At 34.6% G+C, this 11,843-nt stretch overlaps 1 protein-coding gene across 1 annotated transcript; it reads left to right on the forward strand.

The window, feature by feature from the left end:
• Window positions 1–179: 179 nt before the first annotated feature.
• LOC130818413 (uncharacterized) lies at window positions 180–1,032 on the forward strand. Its single transcript, XM_057684584.1, has 3 exons — window positions 180–326; window positions 419–592; window positions 1,021–1,032. Exons 1-3 carry the CDS (start codon window positions 180–182, stop codon window positions 1,030–1,032), a joined length of 333 nt encoding a protein of 110 aa, XP_057540567.1.
• The last annotated feature ends 10,811 nt before the right edge of the window (window positions 1,033–11,843 follow it).

Below are 11,843 nucleotides of genomic sequence, written 5' to 3' on the forward strand. Positions count from 1 at the left end.
ATTCTCCATTTCTTCCTCATTTGCAGCGTCATGTTAAGGGGTATTTAGACAGCTTTTTTTTTCCATTTGCTCATCTTCCTCATTTGCTCACTCTCCTCTTCCAATTTAATTACTTCTTCCAACATCTAAATTTTTTTTTCCATTTTCATTTTAATCTCTAAAGTAATTTGATATTTAACATGTATTCTACTTCGTCCTCATCTCAATCTAGAACATCAATTGCAAAAGGAATTCCTTTATGTAAACATGGTGTTCATGCTAAATTACAAGTAGTCAAAAAAGGAACAAGGGTTGGTGAGAGGTTTTATGGATGTGCATTTTGGCCAGTAAGTTTATTTTTTTCAATAGCTTTATTTGTTTTATGTTATCTTTGAATTTCTTTATTAATTAGGGTTTCATGATTTGGTTTGAAATGTAGGCACGGGATTGCAAATTTTTTAAGTGGGAAAAAGATGTAGAGTATACAAGTGAAATTTCTTCTTGTTTGGAAGAAGAGAAAGCTATGTTGATTGACAAAATAAGGAAATTCCAGGCTAAGAATGCGAAGTTGAAAGAAAGTGAAGCTATGTTGAAATTGAAAGTTGTTGAATATGTAAACGCACAAAAAACGTTAAGTTTTGTACTTGTTGCATCATGGGTTTTATATGTATTGTTCTTATTTATGTTAAGCTAAGTATAAGAATTTGATCATGTAATGGAATTTTATGTATTGAAAATCCAATGTAATTAAAAAGTGTAACAAAGTTTCTTCGATTCAAGAATTATAGCGTCAATCCATACATCTTATAGCAATATTTTCAATAATTACCTTTACATACATAAGCATTCCTTACACACAAAAGTGCTAAAACGTTTTCCAAAATGTAAAATTTGAACAATGTTCTAAGCCATAGATTATACCATAATGGTAACTTAACACATACAAAAAAGTAATGTTTTCCAAAAGAGCAGCAAAATGACACTTATTATTACAACATCAATTCTTTGTTGTCGATGCTTGGGTTGATATTATTTCACTAGGGTTCTTCTTAGGCTTTCCCCTTTTAGCAGTACTAACACCACTCCTTCTGCTTGCACTACCAGTCCTACCCCCTCTACTCCCTTCCCCTGTTCTAATTGTCCTGTTGCCTTTACCTAAAGAACTCGGTTGTGCAGACACGTTGATGGGATAACTCTGGTGTGTTGGTTGCGACATCAACAATCTTTTTCAGTCTTCCTCTACTTCTTTTCAATGGAGGTGGTTGCTCAACCGCTTTACCCTTTTCCGGACATTTCCTTTTGTTATGTCCAACTATATTGCAAATGCCACATGTCATTTGAACCCCCCGTGTCTTGAGAGCTTTCCTGGTTTTTTAGGATCTTCATGCGGATCCTTGATTCTGTTTTTTCGTGGTCTACCAGGACCAATCTTAATTGGAGGAGGATCGATCGGTTTGTCAATTTTAGGCCAATGCCTCTAGGCAATACAAGGATTGATGTTTCCTTCATAGGCTCTCAAATAAGCCTCTCTAGTGTAGCACTGATCAACGTATGACTCAACCTCCTTGTGCAAGTAAAAAATAGATGCCACTGCATGACAACATGGAATCCCTCTTAAATCCCATTTCTTGCAAGTACAAGTTCTATTTTCAATATCAACCTCTAAAACATCCATACAATAGGCTACTTGGAAACGAGTTGATGTTGAAGGAATGACAGTGCACTTAGCCGCTTCTTGCTTCTCTGAATCTAACGCTTTTTGTACTTTGGGACATAACAAACCCTTCCACTTCTTCAATGCCTCTTCCTTTTTGTTAGTCATCCTCTTCATTAGCATTGTTCTAATATCTTCAACCATATCTATTAAATGATGGGATCTAGCATTCATGATGTAATTGTTAAAAGTTTCTACCATATTGCTCAAAATAACATCACACTTTCCATCTAGTTTGACAAAATATCTACAAAACAAATGTGGACCACATTTCCTAAAGGCATCAACAGCAACCGGATCAACATCCTCCATCTCCGTAATTGCTTCCTCAAAATTAGCCAAGTTGTATGCTTTGACACATCTCCAAAACAGTAATTTCAACTCTTCTCCTTTGAATGACTTGTTCCAATTTGCGTAGATGTGCCTAGCACAATGCCTATGTTATGCTTTTGGAAGCTCCAGCTGGACTGCCCTCAAAATTCTCTGTACAAAAGATAAGTGTCTTATGCTAATATCATATGTAGGTTCAAGCGTGAATATGAAATGGCCTCATCATGTACATCAGTGTAAAAAAGAATGCAGTGTGTACTGATCAATTGAGAATGCAGCATGTACATCAGTGTTAAAAAGAATGCAGTGTGTACTGATCAATTGAGAATGCAGCATGTACATCAGTGTAAAAAAGAATGCAGTGTGTACTGATCAATTGAGAATGCAACATGTACAATTGAGAATGTAGTGTAAAAAAGAACAAAATCAGCCCTCAATGTTGAATGCAGTGTGTTTTTGATTTCTGCAGTGTGTACTGATCAATTGAGAATGCAGCATGTACATCATTTTCATGAGAATGCAGTAGGTTGATCAATTTCCAGCTAAATCCAACACAGTATACTAAATACAAAATAGCTAAATCAGTAGGGAAGGGTGTATACCTGGTGTTCATCTGATATTACTATCCAGTATTTACCATTATCATGAGGCACACACTTCTTCAATTCAGAAATAAACCATTGCCATGATTCATTGTTTTCACCCTCAACAACAGCCCACGCCAATAGATACATTTGCTCGTTAGGGTCTTTCCCAACTGCACTTAATAACATTCCTCCCAAGAATGTTTTTAGAAAACAACCATCAATGCACAATATTTTCTTGCACCCACCAACCCAACCATCTTTAACCCCTTCAAAGCAAACAAAAAACCTCTGAAATGTGGGTGGATTTGTGCTTGGATCGGTAACAACAACGAAGTGGCTATTAGGGTTACTTCGTTCTAAAACCCCAACATAGCTCATGAGCTTCTGATAATGTTGTTTCATGGATCCATGTAACCTCCTATGTGCAGCATACTTAATCTTGTACGCAAAGCCCCTACTAATGATAATTCGAAATTGTTTCCTAACAATATCAACTAGTTCTGCAGAAGGAATGTGTGGCCTTGACTTGAATAAATCAAGTAACTGATCTGCACACCAAGAAGCTTTGAATTGACGATTAGAATCCATGTTTCTTTGACAAGTGTGATCACCATTAACTTTCTTGACAATTAAGGAAGCTCGTTTTTTATCCCAACTGGCGTAAAGCTTAAAGGGACAACCATGAACACACCTTACACCAAGCTTATTCAATTTAGACTTGTCACTCAAATAAAATTTTACATTCCTTTCCTGATGAATTGCATATTTCCTTACCGCCTCCTTAAATTAAACTGGGGTGCTAAAAACTTTCCCAACAATCCATTTGAACTTCCTAAAATCGGTAGTAGCATCCTCATCTTCATCATTACTATTTTCATACTCAGATAAACCTGTGTGTTACTACACTCACCCAATTTCAAAACAGAATCACCCACTTGCTCTACTTCTTCGAATGACAATGAGAAATCTTGACTATGCACAAGCTCCTCCGAAATTTCATCCTCATCTTCATCCTCATACGATAGCTCATAATCAGAATCATCCTCCTCAGATGCATCTTCATCACTTACCTCAGCACTATTACCAAAATGTGGCTCATCTTCAGAAAAATCATATTCAAGAGGTATACAACTTTCACTAAGGGATTGTTTTGCCTTAGATGCTCTCTTAGGGGTCAACTTTTTCCTATTCCCAAAAGTGGACAAAACTTCACTACCTTTAGTACCACTTTTTGATATTTCTAGAACCAACATCTCATTATCCTTATCATTAACTACATACACAGATAATGCTCTATTTTCAACAGCTATTTCAGTCATTTTTACAACACAAATATCATCGGTAACTCTCTTTAACCCTTCCAAAAAGCTAACAGCATTAGGTAATTGATACCGAAGACAAAAGTCATGCTTTACCCCAAGATCCACCTTTACAATTCCTTCTAACTCAAAAAATGACATCTTATCTAGGTCTATGGAGATGGTTTTACATATACCGTACACATACTCAAAGCCCACAACTCCTTTTTTTAATACCCCATCATACCAAAACTTCAAAGTAATTGAATCATTCAAATTAGCCTAAAAACAAGCAAAAAACACTAAATTACGTCCATTTTCAAAGGCATAAACGTTTTTAATCAACATCAAACAATAATCATGTATGGATTAACAAAATGGAAACAAAATTCCATCCATTTTCGAGTAAATGGACACATAATTTCATCCATTTTCGCCTAAATGGATAAAAACAGTAAATTACATCCATTTTCGAAGGCATAAACGTTTTAAATCAACATCAAACAATAATCATGTATGGATTAATAAAATAGAAACAAACATCCATCCATTTTCGAGTAAATGGACACATAATTTCATCCATTTTCGCCTAAATGGATACAAGCCCTAATTTTTGGGATTAAAACATAATTTAGGGATTTATATTGCAATTGAGAAGAATTAACTAACCATGAATGAGATGATATCTTTGTAGTTGATGCGTGAGAACGAGAGGGAGAAGAATCAATGGAAATCACGAGCTTGAGGAAGATGATTGAAGAACAATTTCGCTGCGTGAGGAAGATGACTGTTGTGCTTCTGTTTCCTTACTTAGTTTCATCAGTGCTTCTGTTTCCTTACTTAGTTTCATCAGCAAAAAAAAAGATTTTAAAAAGAATGAGTAAGTTTACCGGTAACAGGTAAATTGGTATGCCAGCGGGAAATATGTATCAAAGTTCGTATTATTCATGGTTAATTGAAAGTTCATATTATTGTTGGGAAATCAGTAAAAGTTCGTATTATTCAGGGTAATTTTTCGTACTCTTTAATCATCGATCAATAATAGTGATATTACTCTTTCCTCAACACGTTTATATATATTTGTAAATAGTTCAAATTGAATATGCTAATAGTTAGATTATGACACATAAATTGACAATTAATGCTTTTTGATCCAACTCAATTTTGAACGTATAAGCTTCAATTTTTGTTTTCAAAATAAGTATTTCAAATTCTATAAAGATATCGTATAGGTTTTAGTTTAAATTGAATATGTTAGTAGTTAAATTATGACATATAGTTTGACAATGATATTTTATAATCTAACTCAATTTTGAAACTTCTAATCTTCAATTATTGTTTTAAAAATAAGTATTCAAATTGTATAGATATATTGTATAGCATTTAGTTCAAATTTAATATGTTAATAGTTTTAACACTATTATTGATAGTTTTATTGAACATTCATTTGTTGTTTGAAATTCATCCATAGAATGATAGAATAACACCATTTTATATAACTTCGTTCTAAACTTGTGAAATAGAACCATGTTTAGGTAGAAATTGATCAGTTTAACGTCAAAATTGATCACTTATAGGTTCAAATTGAGATTGTTTACTTTAATTGATATATTTAAGTATTACTTTACGTTGAAATTGATACCTTTATAGTCAAAATTGATACCTTTAAGGTCAAAAATGATAAATGCCCAGAAAATGAAAAAAACAAGGGAAAGAATGTGATGTTGTTACACGCACGTATTGGGCCGGACGTTCTCATAATGAAATCATCTCGTCTAAGTTTTTGTGAAAATTTTAATGTCAAATTAGGACGCAAAAGAGTGTTTCTTTTTTTGTAGACATTTAATTTCCTTTTAAGTTAGAAGAATACAAATTTTCTTCCATTTTCTCATTTCCAACATCACTATGTCTTGTTTGTCATACGGTCTGTTAGCTGATAATTGGTAACTCATTTGAAAGATTAATTTTACCAGCTTTTTAATCAATCGATTTTTCCAAGTAATTTTGAATACGCTAGGTTGTATTACCAAACACTAGCAAGAAATGGTTAACAACCTAACTATCCATTTGTTTTCCTAAATAAGCTAAAATTTTCCAACAAGCTTACATATTTGGTTTAATTGTTTCAAATATTAAACCAAATCAAAAAAAAATTTAAGTTTTAGGATAACAAATTAGGGTGGAGAGAGTGTTTGGTTTCTTGTAAACATTTTCCTTAAAGTTAAAAGGACAACAATTTTCCTTCATTTTCTCATTTCCAACTCAAACGATCTGTTAGCTAACAATTGATTAATGATTAGAAAGACTAATTTTACTAGATTCTTTTATCAATCGATTTTTCAACTGATTTTGAATACCTTAGTAGAATTAAGTTGTTGTAAATTAACTGATTCATAAGCAAGTTGCTTCAGCGAACTTATCATCAAACACTAACAATAACTGGATAACAACTCAATTATCTAACGCCCCTATTTTTTCATATGTGGTTCAATTGTTTTCATATATTAAACCAAATAAAAAAAATTAATAGTTGGGTTATAGGAATTTTTTTTTCATTAGTTAAGTTGCTTATAAATCAATACATAGACCCTACGAAAAATTGAAGATATCTCTAATGCGCTTGTAATAGCTCTCTTTGCAAATAAAAAATTGTAATTATGCAAAGAGATTACTTTCTAAAATTGTAATTATAGATTGTGTCCAATGTAAAATTTTTAATCAAATTGATTACTGTTTGGTAGGGAGTAGCTTGATTTGGAGATGCGTCAAGAAAGAGATGAGGAGAGCAATACTAATGGTGAGAAGGGGACAGGAGAAAGATGTACATGAACAAGAACAAGCACAAGAACATGAACATGAACGTGAAGATACAATAGAAGCAGAAATGAGCAGTTGTCTATACATTTTATGTAGTGGGTAGAATCATAGGAAGATGCCTATTTATCGTTTGTTTCCCGGTTATCAGATGCTTTGGATGGGATGAGTGCAGGCATCAGCATCATCTGCATCATTTTGTCTAACTTTTCTCTTGTCTGTCTAGCATTGTTTTTTAGGAATTAGGATCTTCACAAACTAATGTTAGATTCTCACACCTGCAAATTTTTAGTTCTATATACTGTATCTACTATCAAAGTCAGGGCCGTCTTAAACATTTCGGAGGCGCTGTGCCAATTTCAAAATGAGGCCCCTTTATATATTATGGGCTGTTGGAATAATTTTGGGCTGATGAAGAAATCTTCAACTTTAATTTTTAGTGCATTAATTGGTCTATTGGACTAATTGTGTGCAACACCCCGAGATTTTCGAATGTCATTAATTAATATTTTAATAACTTTTGGGGATTTTATAATTATGTTAAATTAATTTAGAAATAGTTTTAATAAACTACTTTCATATACGAATTTAAATATTAACATATATTTATATTAAAAATACAATCGCGATTTCTAAAATAAAGAGGTTCGAATTAAGATTATTATTCTATTAAATTTGTGAGTACACGAAGGTCCCTTGCAAGAAGATGAATATAGATAAATAAATAACTAAATAAATAATAATAATAATAATAATAATAATAATAATAATAATAATAATAATAATAATAATAATAATAATAATAATAAAAATAACCATGATAAAAAGGGCACGAAACCCTCGTTGCTTCCCACCAGCCGTCACTCCTTTCTCCTCTTCTCTCTTTCTCTTCTCCCTTTCCCTTGCTGTGCTGCCAGTAGCTGGCCTCGATCAGCCGCTCAAGACCAGCAAACACCACCACCAGCTGCCGCTTACGTGACCTCCAGCACAGCCGCCAACAGCAGCCAGCAGCAGGGGCTGCGATTTCTCCCCCAAACAGCAGCTGCTCAGCAGCCTCCCTTCCCTCCTCCACGGCAGCAGCCAGCAGCCCTCCACGAGCACAGCGCCACCATCTTTGTGCTTCACACCACCACAACAACCACCTAGCCTTCACCCCTTTTCTAAATTACGCCATTGTAAGTCATCTCTCACTTTTCAAATTGATTAATTTACCATTTCTAACTAGAATCTACCATGTTTATGAGTTGTGTGTTGAATGTGTATTAGTCTCATGGAATTCTAGTATGGGTAATGGTTAAAAGAATTATCCTTGAACATGAATTGATTAGGGTTTGAAGTGTGATTTGAAATTATGGGTGATGTGTTGGTTTTGTATTAGTTTCTTTGAATCTTAGTATGAGTACTAATTAAATATGTTATCTTTGAACACGAAACGATTAGGGCTTGGATTTAGAGATGAAATTACTAATAATGTGTGTTTTATACTATATTTTGGTGATGATTGATTAAATAACTTTAAAAGTTGTTTTAAGATTTGGTCGATTGGTTATTATTAGTAATGGTGATGATGTTAGTTGACTATGAAAGTGATTTTGATTGATTAAATTGAGAATAAAATAGCTACTAATTGTTGTGGTTTGATTGTTGTGAATTACAAATACCCTTATTAGGTTGTTATTGAAGTTATAGATACATGATACTAGTAAGCCAAGAGCATAATGTCAACTTATCGTCGATGGTTGCTAAAGTTAATTGTCGTGTTGTTTTGACTATAGTTCTTAATAGCTTTGGGGAATGTAACAAATGATATCTCGATACGATAACTCTTAAGGTTTGCTTTATTGTTATATTAATGTTATATTAAAATTGTAAGATTTAGTTGTGATTAGTTATTTTTGGGTAATGCGAGTCGATATGCTCAAAATTAGTTAATGTAAAGAAACGATTCACACATACTTCTACTTTAAATTAATGGGAAGACTTATGTTGTGTTGAGTTAATGATTACTTGTATTGAATGACTTGTGTGAGTGCTAGGGTAATCGGAAACTCATGTTGAATGGGTGATAGCGGTTACTTTGGCATTTAGTTTGATATGGCAAAGTAGTTAAGGGAACTTATTAGTTCTACTCATAACTTATATAGGTGTCCATTTTGTAAGAGGAAAGTAGAGCCTTAGTCGGGTGATTTTGTGACTTTTGATCGTGCAGTGACGCTTACAGGTACGTACACGCAGTAACGAACCCTTGTATGCAATTTTATTTAACACATTATTGTTTATTGTAATAATATGCACTGCATCAAAACTATGAGATACTAGTGAGTACGCCTTATACGAAACGCTGTCGACTATGAAATCCTTGCGCTTAGAATAGTTATAGAGAATGAAAGTGTTAGTAGGAGGCGGGGACCACCCCCCCTTATTTATTTAAGAATTAGATTATGCCTTAATTGGAGTTAGAATGACTCCTTTATAGGTGAATTTCATATTCTATTGAGTGGCTCAGTGGGTTTTAGCGCGTTGCTATCCCAGGGCGCTCATTAATAGTCGAAAGTTGAAGTTATTCCCATCTAATAAAGTATTAGATTATGATTAGCTGGCGTGACCCAACTGGATTATGTCCGGTTGATTTATTAGTCCCCTAGGTGAGGTTCGACGGGACAACCGTAAGGGGGGTATGAGCATGTTTGGGTCACTGGGCGCCGGATGGCTGATACCGCCCCTTGACCGAGGTGTTACCATGCGGGCCTTGCAAACCCCAATATGGTGGCCTCTTCACTGGTTTAGAACCCCAGTGTGTTAGTTTTTCTCGAAGGTAGGACCCGAGAGGGTCAGCTGGAGGGGGCATGAGCTCATACTTTGCCATGGGCGCCGGATGGCCGATAACGCCCTTGGCCGTGTCACTATGCCAGGAAGTAGAGAAAGATCCACTGATAGAAATTTATTCAGTGATAGAAAGTTTATTCATTGATCGAAAGTTATTTAATGATAGAAGGTTCGTTCTTTGATAGAAAGCTTACACATTGATAGAACGTTTACTCTTTGATAGAATATATACTCATTGATAGAACATCTACTTAATTATAGAATAGTTTATGTTTATGCTAGTGAGAAGTGTGCCTAAGTTAAGTTACCTCAAGGGTATTACAGACTATGATCACACTTACCTTAAGATAGACAAAATCTATAAGGTCATGTGTTAGGTATTCTGTTAATGCCCTGGTCGAGTTGATACTATATGTGTTTTGCAAGAGTTTATGTTTGAAAAGAGGAGCGTGAAGACCTACATTCTACCCAAGAACACATGCTTCCGGTTGGAAAGCACGTAATGAAATTAAGAAGTATAAGTGGCCGATAAACGGTTACTATCTGTGCTTGTGTTTTATGAAATCATCTCATGTTGTTTTATGATATAATGCTATCCAGTAGTTGGTCTTATTATATTTGATGCTAGTTACTGACGTGTACGTGTTTGTGTTTATGTTTGATTGCTGATGACTTTCTATGATTGTCCTGCTATGACACATTGGCCTTTGGTCTAATGTCGAGCAGCAGAAGGATCATAGACAGGCGTAGCAGGTACTGGAGCTTCTTTTGCATTGCATTGCATTTGGGGAGAGTGATGAGGGCGAAGCATAACCTGTGTCATACTGCTATCTTTCGATTATTGTAGCTCTCGTTATTTTTTTGTAAATTTTGGTTGTATATGTTGGTTATGAGGCCTTGTGTCCTCCCTCGTATATTTGTATTTCCGCTGCGTAGTTTATAACTCTGTATGGTTTTAAGGAGTTAAGTCTTTTTAAAACGCAAACGTCGACACTGGAATCACGATCCATGCTTGGCATGTTGATTTGAGAAGCCGGCGACAAATCATTCCATCGTGACATAGTTTTGATAGGCCGTTGATGTCTTTACTTTATTAGCTTCTAAATAACTTTTGTTTTTCTACAAAGGCGCACAGTTTTAATGCAGATGCTGCCGAAATTTCCACTCACCTTTTTTTTAAAGTTAATATTTAACGTTTATCTAAATTCTCTTCCTTTTTCTTTTATGTAACACTCGAATTTCCTCCCGTTCTTTACGGTTTTTGTTTCTTTAAGGGGTCGGAAATTCAGGAGTGCTACATTGTGTACTTCCTTTTGCAAATTGTATTGGCTGTTGGAATTATTTTAAAGCCCCCATTAATGTGAGGCCCTATGCTGTAGCATAGGATGTACAGCTTGTTCACCGGGCATGGTCAAAGTTACATGTAAGAGATAATGTTAGTGCATGTGTCAAATTACCTATTGTTGGAGAAGACGTTGATCACCAAGTGGCTCAAGCTAAGACATACATCATTGTGAGCAATGAAGCGGTCGAGTGAATTAAAGTGGAGGCTTTGAGGAAGCAATGAAGGAGGGTCTTTTGTGTGTCATGTTGATGGAGCAACAAAGAGGATGAAGGGTGCAAGAAGTGTCTTAAACAAGGCATCAACACCACATGTTTGAGATACCCACAATAGACCAAGGCAATAGGTGCCTGACTCCACCAGCTTGTTCGAGCAGGTCAGGTTAGTGGCCCATTTAACTATTTATGTTTTGGTTCAAACATATTGGGCATGTTTGGGCTTTAGAATAGAGTTTATTATAATGTTTTAGGGATTATATAAGGTCCTAAAAATCAGGTTTAAACATATGTTGAGGAGGTTTATACAAGGAAAAGAGAGGTTGAGAGCCTAAAAAATTCCTCTTGTGTTAGATGAGTTACCTCCAATTGAAGGAGGAAGATTTAAGCTTGATAATATTGGTTCAAGCATTGTGAGGTTTTTTTCATTAATGTATTATTGAATTAGTTCATGAAATATAATTCCATTTGAGGGGTAGGTATCCAAAACACCAAATATCTTTATGTGCACTTTGTTCATCAAAGCTATAGTTTTTGTGCTTATTCTTATTCGTACTCTAATATTTACTTTCTTTTACATTTTTTCTCACCATTATTGGGTACAAGGGCTTTCCTTTCAAGATATAATTTGAATACAAGTTAAATTCAAATTATCAAAAAGTGATTGTACAAATGTAAAAACATGAATTTGCAATACTTTCTTTGGCAACTTGATAATTACTAAAATTAGATGTGAAG

This window comes from Amaranthus tricolor, chromosome 7 (assembly GCF_026212465.1).
Source record: "Amaranthus tricolor cultivar Red isolate AtriRed21 chromosome 7, ASM2621246v1, whole genome shotgun sequence".
Taxonomy (NCBI): Eukaryota; Viridiplantae; Streptophyta; class Magnoliopsida; order Caryophyllales; family Amaranthaceae; genus Amaranthus; species Amaranthus tricolor.

Coding starts and splice junctions, on each gene's coding strand:
- LOC130818413 (XM_057684584.1), top strand. CDS start 180: ATGTATTCTACTTCGTCCTCATCTCAATCTAGAACATCAATTGCAAAA. Junction 327..418: donor ATGGATGTGCATTTTGGCCA/GTAAGTTTATTT, acceptor TTTGAAATGTAG/GCACGGGATTGCAAATTTTT.